Raw genomic sequence first — 22116 nt, 5'->3', positions numbered from 1 at the left:
TAGAAGCTGGAAGTGGAAGTGAAAGGGATCAAAATGGGTCCATTTGTGGTATGTTACAACATACTCCTGTCTGTGACCTCAGTCCTTCTGATGCTCTGCTTGCCCCCAGATGCCGCACTCATGAACTTATTCATTAGCAGAAGTCAAGCTGACTGACCAGCTGGTGAGTGGGTAGCATGCTGCTGTGACGTCAATGGTGGGTGAAGCAGTCAGAGTCTTGCCTTGAATTAATCACCTTGGGACACCTGCAGATAACTGTAACAGAGTTAAGGATTGTGACATTCAGGAAAGATGTGCACAGGTTCTCTGATGAGACTTTTTGCCTGGTAAAAAGAGTAATTATCAACCGGGGCTCTATACTAGGACTATGTTATCATTATGTTATGAGACTCATTATTAAGAGCCTCAAAGAGGGTTTTATGATCATGGGATCCTCTCTAAGGCTCAACAGCTACCTGGGAGATACAGGATGCATTTGACTATATGAGGCAAAAGTATCTTTGCCAATAGGCTGGCCAACTTCATAAGGAGACCTTTAAACTAGAAATGATGGAGGAGGGAACAAAGTTTGGGATTGGGTAGGCAAGCCAAGAGCCTGGGATGCTGGGAAGAGAAGGGACACAACAATTCACAAAACAACTGAGCTGAAGTGCAATCCCTTTGAGCACAGGCACATAAAGAAGGAAGTGCCTGCAGAACAGCCTTGTGCAGTACTCAAGCCTGTACTGCAGAACTGGCACACTTGGACGCCCCTCAGAGGCCTCTACTCTAATGCACGCAGCACGGGGAACAGTTTGAAGTCTGTGTGCAGTGACAGGGCTACAATCTCCTTGGGATCATGCAGAAACTGTGGGATAGCTCACACAACTGGAACACCGTGATGGAGGGATACTGGCACGCTAGGAGGGGCAGCTAGGAAGGTGTGGATGGGGTGTTGCCCTTTATGTGATAGAGCAGCTGGAGTGCACGGCCTTAGGACAGGTCAAGAGTCACTTGAGAGCTTTTGGGTCAAGATTAGTGGGCAGATCAACATGGATGTTCTTGTATTGGGTATCTGCTATAGATCTCCTGATCAGGAGGAAGTAGTAGATGAGACCCTCTTCAGACAACTGGAAGAAGCTTCATGTTCACAGGCCATGAGCTTCATGAGAGACGTTAGTCACCCCAATATCTGCAGGAATTTGAACACAAAAGAAAAGGAAAAATCCAACACTTTTTTACTGTGATAGTGGTCAATGCAAATGGAACAGGTTGCCTGAAAAGGCTGTGGAGCCTCCATCCTTGCAGATGTCCAAAATCTGACTGGACATGGTCCTGAGCAACATGCTCTAGGTGGCTCTGCTTGAGCAGGGAGATTGGACTAGTTGATTTCAAGAGCTGCCTTCCCACCTCAACCATTCTGTGATCCTGTGATGTTTGGCTTCATTGAATTTGTTTTCTCATACATTCAAAATACAAATATAAGCCCTCACCAGTGAACATATGCATTGAGGCTTTACTCTTGACACACAGCCCCACTGCAAACCCATTATATCCAACTGAGTGGTCTCACTGAGATCAAATTAAGCAAACCATATTTAGGACTGTGGCCCAGCACAATTATTTTCCTAACCATGCATTTTACTTCACCTTTGTTTATTCGACAGATCTCATTTGTATTAAAAGAACTTCAGTTTCATATAGAAGGTCAAAGGATTCACTGATCTGTTATTTCAACAACAAAGCTTCTCCCAAACTGAAGTTATACTGAAAATTAAAGCAACGTAGACAAAAAGAATAGTATAAATCAAGTTAGAAATTCCACTGATGCCTTTTTCTTTAAGTTTACCAGCATGGCAACACTGTCCAACAGACATCCTGTATTTGTTTGCCATTGTCATACAAATGCTCCGTATCACAGCAAATGCATATAAATGTATACCACAGCAGAATGGTAAAATTTATATTTATATAGGATGCACAACAGAGGCTCTGTAGACAGGGCAATATTTTAATATGCCTTTCAAAATAGGGAGTGTCTATCGTCCACCATTTCTGGTGAATTTTAACATCCAAAGCAACTCTTCGTTATTCCTGTCCTCCTGAAACATTACACCCCTCCATTACTTATCCAAAAAATTACCCTACCCCTAACATCACATGACATTACAAAACCACCTTCAGCACTTAATTGTGAATGTTTGATACCAGGGGCCAGGAAAGCACTGACAGCTCACAGGCTCTAATAACAACACTAATGTTAAAACACCTACTGCAGGAAAAGTAGCACAGTTTCTCATTTCCTGCTTTTGTTGGTTGTCAGGAGGTGATACACATGGAACAATCTTTGGATCATCTCAGAGATGTGTACCACTGCACATACAGCTTTGAGAGGGAAAACACTGCAGAGCACTGTACATTAAGGTACTTTTAAGTAACATCAATTTTACAAAAACACATTCTGAGTTAACTGCTTGTTGATAGAAATTGCCTGGTTGCATGATATTTCCATGCAAAACATGAAAATTCTGTGTTGCAAAACACGGATAGAAGGCATGGTGTGGAAAACAAGATATTTTAAGAAGTCACAAAATGTAATTTATAATAAAAGTAAAAAATGAAGATATGATGGAGAAGAAAGTAGCAATTCCAACCCACCTATTTTGTTTAAGGTTCTAGATTGCAATTTCAACAATAATTTCTCAGTTGTGGTAAAGAAACACAGCAAACAGATAGCAAACTGTTCAGCATATCATGTTTTCATCTCATTTCTGACCAGGACAACAGCATGCACTTTTGTGTCACACAAAATTCATTATAGCATCAGGGTCTCTGTTTTATGAAGTGACTGAGGTCACAAACTTTTCCCAGCAGGCAACTAGGCTTCTGGGCAAAAAGGGGATGGAACACGTCCAAAAGAGTATAGAGAACTTCACTCTCTTAGATGAGAAAATGCTAAGAAATATATATACAGTAACAATGGAAAAATATTCATAACTTTATTTTATTATTCTTTGATGTATTTCTCAAAGCAAAACTATACAATTCTTCAGAAAGTTTGCCCTAACTACTCCAGATTATCCACCTTGTATGCTACAGAAACACTTCTTGGCAGAATGAAAACTCAAGAAGTGCACTAACAGCCTATTACTGCACAATCTAAGGTATATTGTTTCCTTGGGGGAGACCTATAAATGACCCCATCCAAGAACAAGATTTTCTTTCTTTCACTGTTACCTAGCATGAATACATAACTTCCTCAGAAGAAAAAAAGACTTCTAGCTAGATTTTAAAATGGTTTTCCAGGCACTTACCATGGTAAGGTTCACCAAAACTTAATATAGTTGCAGCTTCTGGATTTAGACTAAATTTTTATAGTATTTTAGAAATAAATGTCAGATTTATTTGTTTTGAAAGATGGAAGAGGAATTAAAACAACATCCATGGGATGGCAAATTTCCCTTCCTACTTATCTCTGTAATGACCCATGTACTGCATTGGTTTTCAATTGTATATTCTTCAGCTCCAATTTTAGTAGTCAGAATGCACAAACGTATATCTGGTCATAAACTTTTATTAGAACTCTGTTGCAATAACAGAATTTCAAATAAATTATGCTAAATAATGAGGAAGTTAAGTGATTCTACACTAAGCCACTGAATTCTTGGCAGCTATTTGTTTAAGTGCCTGAAGGAGTAATTACATTGTCTCTGAAAGTTCAGTTTAAAACAACCAAAACTCTCAGCCTCTAAAATTTTAAGAAAATAGCAAGAACTACATGCAAACTCCCAGAGAAAGGATGAAGAGTAAAACTTCTGACCTATTAAGAGAATGCAATAATCATGTTTTAAACATGGTTGAAAGACTTTCAGGACTAGCAATTACAGTAACAGTTTTTGTTCTTTTGGGTTCTCATCTCCCTACTCACATACTGTGTTTTGGGTGCCATTTTTCTCTAAAAATTAAGATAATTTTAAGATGTGACAACCAACACTCTGTAACAAGGACACACTACATGGACCTCTGGGCGGGGGGGGCGGGGGAAGGGAGCAGGCAAAAAGTTTTGCAGGGGAACCATAAAATGCAATTACCATTGTTCTAATCATTTATAACTCATAGAGCCCAGGTGACCTGGGAGAGTACCTAATGGAAAACAGTACTCATAGCAATAAACTAACAACTATGGGATGCAGGCAAAGCATTCCAAAATTGCTTAAAGTATGAGAAGCCATGTCACAAACCTATTTTAGGACTCAATACAAGAAGGGTAAACTATAAGGAGAACAATCTAAAGTCTCCATACACTGACCAATTTCAGTCTCAGGTGAACATAAAAGCAACAGCCATATATTCTAATTAATGATAGTTCAGATATTTCAGTGAAACATGTTTAGACAAAAGCACAAGAAGCCACAGTTTAAAGACTGAGCTTTTCAATAGACAAAAATGCTTTTTACTAGATTTCTTGCTCATTTTCACTTTTTGTGAAGTGCTTTTGTAGCAGACAAATAACATCAACTGAAAAATAAATCCTACCTGTTTCCTCTTCTCAGGCGGAAGGGATGGATCCCCGTCCTACAAATAAAAGGACACATTTTATTGGCAACTTATTTCTGAAGCCAGCAACTATATTAACTTTGTGGATCAAATTTTAAAACATGTATTTTAAATTAAATATTATCAAAATTGTTTCTAAAATACTGCATCTTGATTAATATCAGCAATATCAATTTAATCTCAAAAAATTGTCAAAGGCTAAAGATTTGTTTACATTTCTAGAATAGCAGGTCATTACAAATTTATGTTACATTATTTTTCATAACAGCACATTAAGTTGCTGTGGAATAATAATACTGCAGTCAGTTTTTAAATGGAATTATGACTGAAACTAATTTCCTCAGAGCACGCACTGTCTTTCTGTGTCTTATATAACAGGTACTACCTCATCAATGCAGAACAAATGAGTAATAATATGATCAAGGCTGTACAACTGCAGGACTACTGTAAACAAGCACCTAAACATTTTTACAGCACTCATTATGGACTCTTCTAGATTTTTTTGAGGTTGATTCTTGTCCCCAATTATACAATATTCATAAAGAACAACCTACAATCAGCTCCCGATACTTCTTTTTCAGAGACTGGTGTCGCTCTCGCAACTGGTTGGCCATAAGCTTGTACTGGTCTCTTTCTTGTTGACAGGTGTCCAGCTCTTTGGAGAGGATTAGCAACGCCTCCTTTTTGCTTTCAAGCTTCCTTTTACACACCAGATACTGCAGAAGAGAAAAACAAAAAAAGTAACTGTAACAAGCCATTTCTACCTCAGCCAGTACTGAATTCAAGAGACTCAAGTTTTTCCTTTGTAAAGATGGAGGAAGACTCTCTGCACAAGATAAAAGACTGTCACAAGCTTATTAACAACAACCATGGGAAAGATATCTGTTGTATCGGAAGCCTGAAATGCATTTGCAAGTCCACACACTCACCTGACCACCTGAGTTAGAAAATTCAGCAATTCAAGCTTCTCCACTTTTTCCTCATATGCAACAGTATGAGGAACCTCACAATTTGACCGCAGCCCTGGGAAGGCTGCTGGAAGGAAGAAGTGTTTGCAAACTCCCTTTTCTACTTGTGTCCAGAATACCCAGCTCTCACTTAGCAACCACCTCATTCCCCCTCCTCTCCTCGCTGCTACCAGCAATGTCCTCTGGGCAGCCTCCTGCCTGGACAGGGGAAGAGGGCCATGTTACAGGAGAAAGGGCAGCATGAGCGGCAACCAAAATTTACCTTGAGTCTGAAACAATCACAGTGTGATATCCTATTGGCACAGGTAAAATAAACTAATTAGCTGCAATACTATATGCACTTGCTTGTTGAGTCAAAAGAATGGGAAATAATGCAAGAATATTGCAAGCATCCAAATGGGGAGGGAAGGCAGAGGTCAGCCTTCCCCTCCAGCCACTGCCTCTTATAGCTCATCCACAACAAAGCAGACTTGCAAATCTTAGCTGTTCTGCATTAGTCTGATCTACTTCATTGCCTCTCCCCAGCGAGAGGAAGAGAGAGTAACGTGTATGTCATCCTTTCCTGCAGTGGCTAAATGTTACCTACCAAGTTTCAGGTAAGTTCTTTCACTTAACATGATGTTCAATCAGCAGATTCTTCTTACCCATTGCTTAACACTGCTCATGCTAAAGCATATATTTCTATTTCTGACGGTACTCACATAAGATGTGGCACTAAATACTTTCTGAATGTGCTCTGCAAGAGACCAAATATCACAGCAGTCATGAAAACAATTTATAGTTTCATTATATACTCTGACAAGAATACTTTGTCATTATGGGCTCTTGCACAAAGCAAAAGCCTCAGCACTTCCATACTGTTCAAGACAGTGCTTTGGGACAAAAATCGTTACTCATATGTACTACTTGCTTGGAACTGTCTTTGTAAACCTTAATTTCAAGTCAATGAGAAAGGGAAAAGCTGATTTGGTGTATTAGTATCATAGAATCATAGAATGGTTTGGGTTGGGAGGGACCTTATAGATTATCTAGTGTCAGCCCCCCTGCCATGGGAAGGGACACCTTCCACTAGACCAGGTCACTCAAGGCCCCACCCAACCTGGCCTTCAACACTTTCAGGGATGGGGCATCCACAACTTCTCTGGGCAACCTGTTCCAGTGCCTCACCATCATCACAGTAAAGAATTTCTTATATCAATCTAAATTTACCCTCTTCCAGTTTAAAGCCATTACTCCTTGTCAAAAGTCCCTCTCCAGCTTTCTTGTAGGTCCCCTTTAGGTACTTGGCAGACTGCTCTAAGGTCTCCCCACAGCCTTCTCTTCTCCAGGCTGAACAGCCCCAACTCTCTCAGCCTGTCCTCATAAGAGAGGTGCTCCAGCCCTCTGATCATCTTTGTGGCCCTCCTCTGGACACTCTCCAACTGGTCCATGTCCTTCTTATGTTGGGGGCTCCAGAGCTGGACACAGTACTGCACGTGGGGTCTCACCAGGGCAGAGTAGAGGGGGAGAATCACCTCCCTCGACCTGCTGGCCATGCTTCTCTTGATGCAACAAAGGATGCGGTTGGCCTTCTGGGCCGCAATGGCGCGTTGCCGGCTCACATAGAGCTTCTCATCCACCAGCACTCCCAAGTCCTTCTTCTCAGGGCTGCTCTCAATCCATTCTCCACCCAGCCTGTATTTGTGCTTGGGGTTGCCTCAACTCATGTGCAGGACCTTGCATTTGACCAACATTTTCCAAAAATGGTAAATGCTTAGTTGCAAAAAAGTAGGAAGGCAATGAGAAAAGCAATTCCAAGAGGGATTTCAACTCACAAAAAGGACACTTCCACCTTGGATTAATTTTATTTCTGGCAACACTGAAGTTGAAATCCTGCCATAAATTTTCTGGATTATGATGCCTTGGCATTGACTGTACAAAGGCAACTGTACCTATGTACTTATGTCCTTACTGATACCTTACACAAATGTCAAGTCCCCTGATAAAGTACTGAAAGGCATCAGAAGCTAAACTTTAGTATTGTCAGCAAGTGGTTACAGTGACATGGTAAACCTGCTTCAAACTTGATAAAATAACTCCTTCCCTTACAGCGAGATATTTGCCTCTGACAATCTCTCTTCTTTTTTCCAGTTTCATCTCATGTCTTAGTCAATTATAAACCATGCCTTCACTAAATTGCTTTTAAATACTAACAAACTGATACAGTAAATAAAAATGAGTAAAAGCAAGCCTCGCAATCACTTTAAAAAAATCCAACCGTGCCAAATCCCTGAACCAAGTAGCCTGTCCTGTTCCTTTAATCACCAGGGAGAATGAAGCTGGCCCATCCAGCCAACGCCTACATGGAGCAGAACAGCCAATATAATGTACACAGTGGCAGGACAGCAAAGCTAAACATCTCGCCATAGGACATCCACGTCACCAGCAGGTGCCTCCGTGCCTTGCCACAAGTGCTAGTATATGAAACAGTGTACGAGAGAGTTGGAAGCTAACTGGAATATGTGGATAGGACTATAAAAAATAATACTTATCAGGCAAGGAATGTAGACCTAGTGCCATAGTCACAGCCCTCCACAAAGGACAGGCTCAAAGCATAAAGAAGGCTTCATCTTCCACAGCAGCACTGGTGAGGGCAAGAGAATTCTCATTAGGTTGAGGATAATGACCCATAACCATTGTGGGAACAGTTCAGGGTCTACATGAAAATGAATAATGATCTCCTCCTTGTTTAAATTTATTTTAACTGGATGAATTATATACTGATGATGTGCCATATGGAAGTAAGGGGCTTGGCATCTCTCACCAAGTTACTATTTGGATTTTACTATAAAAATGACCACCTAGAAAATTTTTTAAAGCCATTTCTGCCTTTTGTATATATTGACTTTACCAAATAAATGGGATAAAAATAGCAATAATGTGTAGTAGTTTGTTTCCATGGGTTTATGGTAGAAGAAACAATAAAGCTAGAGCATTTCTGTGGAGTTTGATTATTTGACAGAGCTATGTTTCCAATATCCATTACCATTTTTGAAGGAAAAACAAATTATACAAAGACAGACCTCAAAGGGGTTATTCAATATCTATGCTTCTGAATGTTAAAAAAAAGTACTAATAACGGCCATAAACTGACCTAACAACTATACACTAGAAATGGATTCTACTCAGGGAAACAACTGAGTCCCACCAACAATTTCCCATATATGGACAAGTAAGTGCAGTAAAATTGGTATGCTGTCAAACGGAATACAGGAGTTTAACAGTCTTTTTAGAGCAATACAAGCAATAAGGAAAATTTTCTCATATAGCCTGAAAAAAAAGCATTCAACAGATGCTTCTGGCATTCATACAGAGATTTCTTCCTCTGCAATTGAAAGAAAGTCTATGTCTCACATAATGTCTATCACAGAGATAAACAAGTGAATTCCGCTATGTGCTATAGTTACTACCAAATATTCTTATTGTCTTTCGTTTCTTTTTAATTGATGTTCCAAAATAATCTCTAAGTTTAAAAAACAAAGTTAACCAAGAAACAGCTGCTATACTTTTAATCTAAAAGCTACAATATACAACTTTTCATATCTGTCTAGTGACTTTTATCTACCAATTCACTGTTATCTGCAATAAAGCAAATTGTAATTGCTACATGGAAGATCATAATAATTAAAGGAATATATATGACATCCTACATTACTGCCTGTACTGCTTTACAGCCAGATAACTACTTTAGTGAAATTGAGTAAAAGAGACTGACATTACAGGAGAGTGTAACTGCTCCAAGGTGACTCTCTACACTGAACACTTACTATTTGTCCATTGCTATTTTTAGTGACAAATCTGGATAGATCTCACTAACAACGCCGTAGACATGGTCTAATAATCTGATGAAGCTGGGACACTGTCAAGGTTTTAGATTTTCTTTTTTTAAACCAATAAATACACTGAATTCCTATCACAAAATAATTTATTTTAAATTTGTACAAATTACTGGCCTATACTTGAGTATTTGATGGAAAAAAAAGGAGGATAAAAGTAGAGATACTGTCTCCAAACTGCGCTTTGGAATCTCTGTGGATCATCTTCTGTGTTCTCTCAGCACTCCGGGACCTAGTGTTTCCCAAATGCCGACGGGCCACCACATTGTACATGGGCCTGGAAACCTATTGTCCACCACACTCCCAGAGAAACCACGAACTCTGCTCACCATGTTTTGGACAAGAGACACAACTGCTATTGAACTGCCTGAAGTTTTATCAAATTTCTCCTCACTGTACTCTTGGAGGCAATTTTGTTGTGGAAACTACAAACTGAAGAGTCCCAAAATGCACTGCAACATCACTCTTCAGGGTGTTTGTTGACTGTGTTCCCATAATGTTGCTCCCCTTGACTTCAGATTAAACTGTTCAACTTATCTGAAAGAGTCAAGCACTCAAACCCAGAGAAATACACAATTACTGGCCATTTGCCTGCCATCTTATCTTATGTCCTCATCTCTGATAAAACCTGAGACAATGCGGTGTCCTTGGTTTTATCCCACAATATCAGCTCTGCTTTTCCTGCTGCCCAGCGCTTGCTTCACTAGCTACCTCCTGATTGCTGAAACACAAAGCAGGCTGGTATCATCCACTGATGATATAAGTGATATAAGCAGCTCCCCAGAACACCCTATCTCATCTTATGACAAGATTACACCACATGATCTTCACTGGTCATTTAGGAATTACCATCACTTGACTTGATTAGTCCAAATAACACTGCTTTGCAATGTGGCCCAGCCCTTAAAAGTTTCGTATGCTGTCCATCAGATTACATTATTAATTTCTCCATGTTTGCTCCTCAGCATCCCTGTGGGTAACTCAGTCCAACCTAGAACATGGAAACATGAGAAGCAAACACTTGGTTTGTTGCCTGAAAGCCCAGCATGCAGGTCTCCATAGCACCTCTCCCATACCTCCCGAGAACTTTTGAGAGCAGTAAGACAGTGCCAGCTCTTTTAGTGTTTCCACTTCCTTTTCCAAATGACAAAGCCATTACGACGCCAATCCAATCACCTAGGGACTCAGAGCATCCGTTCCACTTTGTTCTTCCCTACAGCCACTGGCATTTGGCCACATTTAGAAAAGCTTTGAAATTTGTATCTCCAAAGCCCATCGGGTCCCCTCATACAGATTTGGTGAACTACATTTCATGCTGTTTGAAAAGGCAACATGACAGACAGTTAGAGAGATAGTATAAACATGAAAATCTCACTAATTTTCCTTCCTCTTCTCTCTTGTCCACATAAAAAAAAAAAATTGTGCGACCAATGGGAAAGGTATGCTCTGCCAATTAAAAGCAGGTTAGGTTTTTCACTCTTATTCAGAATTCATGTCTGGAACATTTAGCTATTTCAACAAGAACTACTGCTGAACAGTTGCATGTTTGACAAATAGTTCCACAAAACTCTTTCTCCAAGTTTTATGTTGGCAATTACTAGGCAAGGGAGCTCAAGAGTGCAAGCACATCTCTTCCCTCTGTGGTGCCAAAGACCATACATAGTTAATAATCCAGAAATAGCCTCTTGAGAATGACAAATTAAATGGAGACTAAGTTTCTTCAAACTAATTTTAGGAGACACAGTCACATAAGAGTAGCTGTAAATAGCATACAGTAAATGCTCTAATGCATGGGAGGTGTCAAGGAGAAGAGAAGCATTTTGACATTGGATTTAACTCTAGAAGTTGGCAAATCTGAGGGAGGAGCTAGCAGAAAGGATGGAGGACAACCACTCTACTCTTATGGGTTTCCTAGGAAACCTCTCTTGCTTCCAGTGGAAAACACTGCCAAAAGTACACGTTCTCCAAGCAGTATTAAATTAGGACTAGTGCCAGCTCTCAATGAAGTGAATGGAAGCACACTCACTGACTTCAGCAGAAAGGAGACTGAACTCGTAGATGTCAGCTCTCTAAAGCAAGGACAGAGGTGATCTTACAGATTATGTAAAAGTGTTTTTTCCCTACCACACATGATCTCCCAGTACTACTCAACTGATCCCACCAGCCCAAGATCATGCTACCACCTACTCCTTTCTCCATCACTGATTCTGTCATCAACATCAGATCAAACGATTTCAAGACAGATTACATGGAACACGGGCAAAAACTGAAATCACACCCTTCTCCGTAGGAGAACATACAGACCAGGAAGCTTCTACAACCTTTGAAAAATGAATCCCCAACCACCATCAAACAAAGTTCATATATTGTGTTTTCCATTCATATTAATGGGATTTAGTTATATTTCACCTCGCTTATAGGAACAGGAAAACTGAGCCACTAAGCAGTTGACTCACACGAGTTTGTGTAAATTAACAGCTTAGCACATCCATAAACATGGCTGTCAGGCTGAGGAGTAAGTAGGGACATTTAAAAACACTTAAAAGCAAACAAACAAAACTCTGCAACCAAGATTTTGGTGACCAAAGTTATTTTCAAGAATTCTGTTATCTTCAGGGAAGAGTACAGAATAACCACCTTCCTGTGACTGCTTTCTAGCAGCGCACTCAGCAAGCAACTAATAACTGTCACACTTTCCTCTTTTCATCCTCTTTCAGGTCGGACAGGTATTTTGTCTACACCAAGGATTTTTCTTTTTCTAAAATAAGATACTTCCACAGGCATGTTCAAAGGAATCAGCTGTACTCTTGGGATAGCAGTTTGAGATTTACGAAGATCACATGTTTCCAAAAGCCACCATCTCAGTCCAGCCAGCAAGAAAGTTCTTGCTATGGCTCAGTCTCATTTGTATCAAACAAGCAGTTAGTTATTGACGAGGTCTTCATCCTACAGCTTTACACAGGCTTTTACCTCATTCGGTGCGGCAATGTTAGACAAAAACCCAGACTCCAAGCAAAAATTGGGTAGTAACCCAACCGAGCACTTTACCTTTTATATATATTCATCCACCACCAATACCTGAACTCAGTCAAAGAATGGGTGAAATTTATGTGGATTCTCACTCCTGACGCTTGTTTCAGTTTGCAAGATTAGCAATGGAAATAATGACTCTTTCTGCTCCTTCAGTATTTGCTAAGTTGGCTTTGTCCCAGTATTCCTTCCTACGTCATCCTATTCAGAGTTAGTTTAAAGAATGTTCAAGGTACATGTGGTGCAAAGATTGTTCAGAGTACCAGGTGCATACTAGGCCTGAAATGCATGTGGCTGTACAATAAGTGGAAAAATACATAAACATGGAAGATAAAGAATAAGCAAGAAGTTAGAGACAAGCATAATAAAAGCACAGAATAATATGTGCACAGGTACAGAGCAAAAGGCACTGGCACAGAACAAAAGTCAAAAGGAAAAAAAAAAGAATAAGTACAGGAAAAGACTGGAACACAGACAAAAAAACCCCAAGCAGTCTTTTTATCTAATTCAGAACGAAAAGTCAAACTACAAAAATATACAGCTGTGTGTACAAGTGTTTGTGTCTATCTATATGCAAGGACCAAAAATACATCCTACTACTTTTCTTAACATCTGCAATACCAGACTTTTAAAAATATTACAATTGCTTTGACGAATATTTCAATTACTCGTAGCTTTCAAATCTGGAGGACTGAGGTTATAGAAATGAAAAAGAATGTGACCACAGATCTGAAACCAACAGCTTCTGATCTTTTATACCAAGATTCCCCCTCTATTCTGCCCTGGTGAGACCCCACCTGGAGTACTGTGTCCAGTTCTGGAGCCCCCAGCACAAGAAGGACATGGACCAGTTGGAGAAGGTCCAGAGCAGGGCCTCAAAGATGATAAGGGGGCTGGAGCACCTTTCCTATGCGGACAGGCTGAAAGAGTTGGGGCTGTTCAGCCTGGAGAAGAAGAGGCTCCAGGGAGACCTTATTCTGGCCTTCCAGTACCTCAAGGGGGCCTACAGGAAAGATGGGGACAGGCTGTTCAGTAGGGCCTGTTGTGATGGGACGAGGGGTAATGGTTTTAAAATAGTGGGAGGTAGATTTAGATTGGATATTAGGAAAAAATTTTTTACAATGCAAGTTGTAGAACACTGGAACAGGTTGCCCAGAGAGGTGGTGGATGCCCCATCCCTGGATGAGGCTCTGAGCAACCTGATCTGGTTGGAGATGTCCCTGCTCCTTGCAGGGGTGTTGGACTAGATGACCTTTGAAGGTCCCTTCCAACTCTAACCATTCTATGATTCTATGATTCTACGATTTTGAACCCTATTCTATGTTTTAACTGTCTAGCATCAGCAATGTGAGAGTGCTCGTTTAGAGCTATCATATCTCTTCCTGCCTCTTTTATCTTATATTCTGAAAGCACTTCAAAAGGTTTATGAAATGTACAGGGAACAAAACTTAAAATTACCTGGCATTGAAGCTAAGAGGTCTGGAGAGGCTCTGTACCAGTGAGTGATACAGTAAACTGGAAAAACTTATGACAAGTTACTTCAGAAATGAAAGCCACTTTCTCACAAATCCAGTAGGATGTTGGAGTTAACAGGGAAATCACATGAAGTTAATCACAACAGCCAAAGGAAGAGGAAGGCAAAAGAGGGAAGCCTATACCCTGACAGCACGTGCTACAGTCTTCACACAGAAAAACAGGCTGTAAGCCTGCTGTGGGAACAGAGAGAAAGGAAGGAAAAATGGAATATAAATCACTAGGCCTCTAAGTGTTTCTGAAAAAAAAAATTATATCTATGCTTAAACATTTGCAAGAATGTAGCTTAGCAAGTCATTAAACTTTGCCACAATCAAGAAGCCCCTAAACCAGAAATAAGCGATCAGTTTCAGGATTGAGTTGTTAAGGCTAAATCATATCAAAAGTAAAAAACTTCCAAAGTAGTTCTAAATGACTTTTTAAAGCCAAGACTAGGGGCATTTCCTTTGAACACACCTCATGAATTGTCTCTGTCTCCCACCCTTCCCTGCCATGTGACACAACCTCCACCCCCAAATAAAACTCCATTTGGAAAACGAGATGTCAGATGTAACACTGCACAATCAGGACACTACTAGAAGTACACTTTGCATAGGTAGACTCAAATTCTGGACGTACTGCACTAGCACACATTTTCCTACTGAAATAATCAGGAGAAGTGATAGGTTCAGAACCCTGAACTCAGGCATCTTTTTGACAGGTCAGGGCCTTAAGCCATGCTCACATAATTTAAGAGAGGCAAAGCCCTCCCAAAATCAGAGGAATTCACCTATGTGCCTTGTGCTCTAGGACAGCTGACTCAGGTTGATCTAGGCCCATGCCATTTGCACAGAAGTTTTGTTTGCTAGCTGTAAACATGCAAATACTATTTTTATAGTTATGCAAAATTAATGCACTGCAAAAATCAGTGTGCCTACCTACTCCAAACTTTATGGTTCTGCCTGTTAAAACAGACTTGACTTTGATGATGTTACTTTAAATTATACTGACCTCAACTTGTTTGAGTTTGGTAACTTATCCTACACGAAAACATGTACCTGTAAACACTGTGGATCTTTTAATGTAGACGTAGTAGGTAGTAACATTTCCTACTCTCGTATTCTGAAAATCCTCCACCTGTTGAAACTCATGGCCACTGTGCTATTACAGACTTTTCTCCCACTTTACAAATGGCACCGTGGGCCTCGAAACCCTTTCACTTGCGACCCAAGTGAAGTAAGAGAGCACAGCACAGGCCCGAGGAGCGAACTGAGGGGGCAGAGCCGCCACCGCCGCCGGCTGCCGCCGCGCTGCTGCGGGGCCGCCGAGGCCTCAGCCCCGCGGGCCGTGGAGGCAGGCGAAGCCCTGGCGATTTCAAACCAACAGCGGCCTCGGCGCCAAACTCTGGTTTCAGGCAGCCACACGCCAGCGGTGGGCAGACGCTCACCCCCCGGTACTTAGCAGCCGCGCTGGGGGTCGGGGCCGGGTTCAGTGCCCCCCGCCCCCGTCGGCTCCACCTGCGGCTGCCCCAGCCGCGGGGGTCGGGGTCCCTCTCGACCCCGGGCCGGGGCACCCCCCGCCGGCTGTGCCACTCGCTCCAGCAGAATCTCCCCGAGGCGGGGGGCAGCGAGCGGGCGTGGCCGGCCTGCCCGCCCTCCTCCCCCGGCGGCCCCGGAAGGGCCGGTGCCCGGTGTCCAGGCCGCGCCGCGGGAGGCAGGGAACCCCGGCCTGCGGCTGCCCCCGCCCCGCCGCCTCACCTCGCTCACCAGCCCCTGCCAGTCGCTCTCGCTGCGGTGGGAGCTCATGGCTCCGGCGGGCCGCGGCGGCATGCGGCGACGACCGGCTCCGCCCGCCCCGGCCTTCACCGAGGAGCCTGCGGGGAGAGGCGGGGCCTGCGGTCGCCTCTTGCCGGTCGGTCGGGGCCGCCCAGCGGCCTCCCGGGCACGGGGCTGCCGGAGCCGGGCCTGCGGCGGGGGCCTCTCCGCCCGCGGCCTAGCGCGGCCCAGCCCGCGGCGCGCAGCCGGCACCCGGGCCACTTCCACACAGCCAGGTACCCCGCCAGTGTCGGGTAGGGCCGCGGTGCCCTGGCAGGAGGGCTGGGCCGCAGGGGAGAGCGTGGGTCAGACCACCCACACCCGCCTGCGGCTGTGCAGAAGTGGCTGAGATGCTTTGCCCGGAGGAGGGTCGTCCTCCGCCTAAATAATAGCAGGGATCTGCTGCCATCCCCGGCACGGAACAGCCGGATGTACCCGTTGAGTGGTCAGTGAGGGGTCAGGCATCAGGATACTGTACTGCAGTAGAGACTTTAATATAGAATCACGGAATGGTTTGCGTTGGAAAGGACCTTTAAAGACCATCCCGTCCAACCCCCCTGCTGTAGGCAAGAAAACCTTCCACTACAGCAGGTCACTGAAAGCCCCATCCAGCCTGGCACTGAACATTTCCAGGGATGGGGCTTCCACAGCTTCTCTGGGCAACCTGTTCCAGTGCCTCACCACCCTCATCATAAAAAAAAAAATCTTGCTTAAGTCCAATCTAAATCTATCCTCTTCCAGTTTAAAACTGTTGCCCTTTGTCCTGTCAGTACAGGCCTTGGCAAAAGTTTCTCTCCATCTTTCTTGTAAGCCCCCTTTATAGATTGAAAGCCTGCAATAAGGTCTCCCCACAGCCTTCTCTTCTCCAGGCTGAACAGCCCCAACTCTTTCAACCTGTCCTCACAGGAGAGGTGCTCCAGCCCTCTGATCACCTTCGTGGCCCTCCTCTGGACCTTCTCCAACAGGTCCATGTCCTTCTTATGTTGGGGGCTCCAGAGCTGGACACAGTACTGCACGTGGGGACTCACAAGAGCAGAGTAGAGGGGCAGAATCAGCTCCCTTGATCCGCTGGCCACTCTTCTGATGCAGCCCAGGATATGGCTTTCTGGGCTGCAAGTGCACATTGCCAGGTCACGTCCAATTTTTCATCCACCATAGATATTATTTGTACATAAGAAAACGCCTGTGAGTTGGCATGCACTTGCATTGTGTGTGTAAAGTAAGGCACAGCGGGAGGACAAAGAGGTAGAAAACCATCTTCTCAAAATGTGATACTAGAACACTACCCACTTTGGGCACAGATCACTATTGTCACTCAGTTCATGGAGGTGTAAATAATGTAATGACTCACGACTTGATCTGGCTTCCTTTCTCCCTGCTAGTGCCGACTCTTCTCCATCAGCACTGAAACCCAAGCACACTACCCACACAGCACTCCGCACCCTTCCAGACGCCTCTGCTCCAGCCGTACTGTCCTGCGGAGCAGAGCTGCAGGCAGAGCTGCTGCATGGTACTTCCCCGCAGTCCAGGTCTACCTTGAGGCACATCACATGCAATCTCTGTTACTATAACTCTATTATACCCCTAATAACCCCGAGTGAGTAACCCCAGGACTCATGTTTTCCAGGCAGAATCCCAGTGTAACTGAATGGAGTATTCAAGCATTTTAACCCACAATTATTCTTTGTTTCAAATAACATAACAAACAGTGCAAGACAACACAATAAAATATGTGTGCCTCATTCCTTACCACAATTTCCCCACTGTTAAGATTTGTTTGTGGTTTGGCATCTAGGCACAGTATCTTTCTGTTCTCAAAAATGTCTGGGTTCCTCCTTTGACAACTTCACCTCCGTACGAGCAGGTGATGCCTTGGCCTTGCCACTGTTCCAGGTGCTTAATTAGTGGCTTATATGGGAAGAAACATAGGCCACATCTAAACCCAGCAGGAGCTCTCTTTGAATGTCAGATTATCAAGTTTAGTAAGTGCCTGTGGTTATCTCCATATAAAAAGAAGGCCAGGAGAGCAGCTAGCTTTAGCATGGATCTTTAGTTTGATAAATACAGAGTTCATATATTTTGCCTGCAAATTATAAATCAAAGTTAGGCATTTCCTCCAAATGATAGCCCATTTTCTCCTAAATTAGCTGTTCCTCATCTCTAGGCATTCTGTAACTTTACTGCTCTAGAAGGTACATTCATCTTTCCTCTTTGTTCATATTTTTCTGTGGTTTACGTTGTCGTGTGTGTGATATATCACAATCCTGCATGTCCTCGCAGGCTTCTCGGCAAGCCATTGCTGAAAACAGCATCTTGTAACAGGCAAATAGCAAATAATGAAAATTCAATTAACAAAACTATAATTTAAACCTACTGATTAAAAGAATTGTTAATGATATTAGACACTCCATCATTTTCATAGTATTGTTAATAGTTAAAGCTATAACACTGCTAGTATAGATGAACCAAACTGAATAATTTTCCCAGTTCTGCTTCTCATTTGCAGAATTTATCTCCTCCATTTTCTTGGTCTTGTAGTACTCCAGACTCAGAATGCTCTTGCAGAAACAGCTCCTCTTGTAAGAAAGATAACCCTCTAATAGCCCTCATGTTTGAGGGATGTCACTCATTTTAATCCCAAGGCTGCTCGCAGTCCCCACAAACATTAGGTTTTAATTTTTATTGATGATAATTATTCAAATGAGAAGTAAATATTCATGAAAGAGAGGTTATTAAAACAAAAAGAACCCTCAATATTTCGAGCTCTTATGATTTTATCAAAAGTCTGATGAGAGCTGGTTTTGCAGAAAGCACAAGCTCTTGGATGAGAATAACCACTTTCTTTTGAAGTAAAAGAAAGATTCAGGGGAATAAATAAAAAAATAAGCTGAAATATGCCTTGAGTATGCTTGATAGGATCAGAAGGGAAATAAAAGAACTCAAATATGTATTTTTAAGTAATCACTTTCAGTGCCTGATATCAATCCTTTTGGCAGCTTCTTCAGCTTTCCTTATCCTCTCTGTCTTACTTTCCAGTGGTTACGGTGACACTCCTATGTAACGGTCCCGCTTGGGACCAAGTCACTCTGTTCGCCTCTAGGCAGACACGGATTGAGATATGGCTCCTGCCTTAACTCAGACAAACAAGTCAAGAAGAAAATGATAGTAAAGAAGTGCTATCACCCTTAGATTATAAATAGGAAACTGAAGGAGAAGTTGCCTTGCCCAAGAAAACCAAGGTTTCACATATAACCAGGAAGCGAAACTGCAGGTTTCAAGAGTACCAATCTGCTGTTCTAATTGCAAAACTATCAAGGTGTCTTCTTTCTTCTCCCACCTGCTGCAGCAACTGCTTTTGCACTGTCACCTTGCCAACATCAGAAAAATACAGTATTGTCATTGAATGTCTGAGAAAAAAAATCATCTCTCAACCTTCCACTTCAGCTATCATCCCGTTGTCTTTGACTCTAGATCTGTTATCTTCTTTACTTTCTTCCTCTATACATTCACTAGATAAACTTATCTACTTCTAGTGTTTCATCTCCCTTCTCTGCAGTTCTGCTTTGTGATCAATCTTTCCCTCGATATCTTGAGTTCATCTGTCTTTTCACCAGATTACCCTCTGCTTCTCTAAGCATTTTCTACATTTCATTAAGACAGCTCCAGACTTTCTGAAAAAAAAAACCTTTTTTGCCTGGACAAATTACACATTCAGAATCAGATCCGAGCTATTGTGGCTGGCTCTTTGATGCAACTACTCAGGTAAACATATGTAGGAGATTTAACCAACCATTTTCACTTGTAGGAGATTTAATCAACAGTTCTAAAACACAACTTTAAGAAATCAGTGTCTTTGTCAGACATTAAGAAAGAGAAAATCCATTTTATTTTTATCCATAAGTAAGCCAATTAATGGAACACTTCAAATTTTGCTGCTTATTTTTGTCAACATTTGTCTCCTGCACTAACATCTTCATTACATCCATGTCCAACTCTAAAGAAATATATGATTAAAAAACCAGTGTAAATCCTTAAGATCTGGACAGGCTACATAATTGAAATGTAATGAAAACATGTAGTGTTTATCCCCTGAAGGATGATTCAATCTGACTCTCCGCAGATGTTTCAGGGTTCCATTTAATCAGGGTTTAAATACCTCTGAATGAGGATATAAGTTACCATAGATAAAACATCCATTTTAGTACTTTTGGTAATTTATATCTGTATTATTCTATTTCATGTTCTTGCTAATCTGATGATAGCTAATACACGCTCAAACCCTCATGCACACATTTTGGAGGAAGCATCCTATGTTTGTGGAGCGTACTGTTACTTTTAGCATTTATCTGTCCCCCTATTTGTTTTCTTTCCTTGGCTTTTGCCTTTCCTTTTTAGAGGCTGCTTTTTGCCCATTTATATTCCAGCTGTGCCTTCTCAATTTTCTCAGGTTCATTGCTGGTTTCACTATCCTGTATCAGCTCTTCTACTTCACATGCATGATCTGTCAGCAAGACAATATGATCTGCAGATCAGAAGCAGTTTAGCAGTTACTCATTTATGTTCAATCCTTTTGTGCCCAGTCAAGTCCGTGAAGGACACATCTTAGGCAAGCAACAAAGATCTTTAAAGTGATGGTGTTTCTTTTTTCCTCTTCAACAATTTTGGACCTTTGATGCATTGTATTCCTCTGTGTATTAGATGCTGCATGTAACATTAAAATTTGAGACAGTCTTTATTTTCTTTTTTTTTTTTCTTTTTTAAGGTATTGCATGACTGTTAACTGGTGCAACTGGATACTGGATGTCAGAGTAGAGTAGCTCTTTCCTCTAGAGAGAGTGTGGAAAATAGAGAATTTAGGGGAAGAGACAGGAAGAGACTGTAATCTACACAAACGAGCTCTGGGAAGGAGCCAGGTGGCGAGGTCTGGCCAGAGGAGGGAAGGGAAAAACAATGTGGAGCAGCAGCCAGGAGAGAGGAGTGCTGGTAGAGGGTGAAATGCTCATGGAGAGAATTGAGGGGAAAGCTGTAAGGTGGTGGGGCAGAGGAGAGAATGCAACTTTGAAAACAAACTGATTTAGAAAATGAACGAACACATATAAGCAAGAGGGCAATCCTAACTCTGAGGTTTTCCGAGTGATTGAAAATCCAAAGTCAAGTATTCTGTTGTATAGATTTTCTAGGAGTAATATGGTACATATAACTTCATATGTAAGTGATTTGAACAATTTTATTTTAAAGTCTGGTTTCTCCAAGGCCTTGTGATGTGGCAGCATCTAACTCTTAGGCACACTTCTGTCTAGAGAAGTCTTCAGCCTCAGGTAATACAGAACGTTTTGTCGGAAAACAGCTGGTTAGGTGCTTCCTGGCTTGCTATGACTGAAATGCTCAAAAAATGGGTAGGATGGTGGGCACAAGTGTTTGTGCAGATTACCAGCCCTTAGATACTGCTAATAAACACCCATTATACAGAGCTGTTCAGTTCAAACAGTCTCTTTTGTGGACATACTTAGCCTGACACCAAGCATGGACTTCAGTGAAGTCCCCTAGAAGCACCAGGCTATGCATGAGGCTCTGGAAGATGCTGGGGGCAGTTCAAGTGCAACTCAGACAAGAAGGCTCTAAGTTCTTTAAAAGCATCTGTAAAATTAGTTGATTTGATCTAAGTTGTATTGGAAAAGTTTGACACCGTTGTCTCTGCTAGTGATAAAGTTATTTTATGTTATGTTCACCAGCAGAATTCATGGCTCGTCATCCCCTCATCCTAAGAATAAGGACAACTCAGTAGGAACTGGGAGATAGCAGTAAAGGAAAAAGTACAAAATCTCAGAGCCTGTTTTAAGGCCCTGTCATTACAATTGAATATAGAGTCAGTGTAAATGAATTCTGTTTTCCCAGAGGCATCAAACTCCTCCTGTCAAGACAGTCTCTCAAGAGAGACTGGAAAGTCTCTCACTGCCCTCCTTCTGCATTGTTATTATTTCCCTTAAAATTTCTTGCTATTGATGTAACTAAAAATGCAATATAAGATCAGAGAAAATATTTTGTCAAGTGACTCAGACAGGCACAACTGATGGGTACTAAGGAAACGTGTACTGCATTTTATGTTCCTCCGAGTGCACTAGAAAGAATATAAGAAATAGTTCATTTTACTAAAAACTCCAGGTGAGGAATTCAGACTACCTTCTGCTACTATGAAATTGAAGAGTGACCTAGTACTGTCATCAGATCTGACATATGAGTGGCTTTTCAGACTTGTGAGTTCATTTTTCAGCTGGTGGGGGTATATCAAATCCCTGAAAGCTGTCTGACCACTGCAGAGACATTCATTGCTGTGACCATACCAGACTCTTCGGCATGAAGACCATGACTTTACGTATGTGG

At 42.0% G+C, this 22116-nt stretch overlaps 1 protein-coding gene across 3 annotated transcripts in view; it reads right to left on the bottom strand.

Annotated features, from left to right (window-relative positions):
- Positions 1–15750, bottom strand: part of CCDC149 (coiled-coil domain containing 149) — a 75723-nt gene extending 59973 nt beyond the window's left edge. For all 3 annotated transcript variants that reach the window (XM_086746889.1, XM_086746888.1, XM_086746890.1), the window contains exons 1-3: positions 15679–15750; positions 5091–5252; positions 4516–4554 (exon numbers count right to left, since the gene is read on the bottom strand). In XM_086746889.1, the coding sequence (XP_086603015.1) occupies positions 4516–4554; positions 5091–5252; positions 15679–15750 (273 nt within the window). The remainder of the gene's footprint in view (positions 1–4515; positions 4555–5090; positions 5253–15678) is intronic.
- Positions 15751–22116: the final 6366 nt, after the last annotated feature.

Source organism: Chlamydotis macqueenii, chromosome 4 (genome assembly GCF_036417535.1).
Source record: "Chlamydotis macqueenii isolate bChlMac1 chromosome 4, bChlMac1.mat, whole genome shotgun sequence".
In the NCBI taxonomy this organism is placed as follows: domain Eukaryota; kingdom Metazoa; phylum Chordata; class Aves; order Otidiformes; family Otididae; genus Chlamydotis; species Chlamydotis macqueenii.
This window is presented reverse-complemented; position numbering and strand designations above follow the sequence as displayed.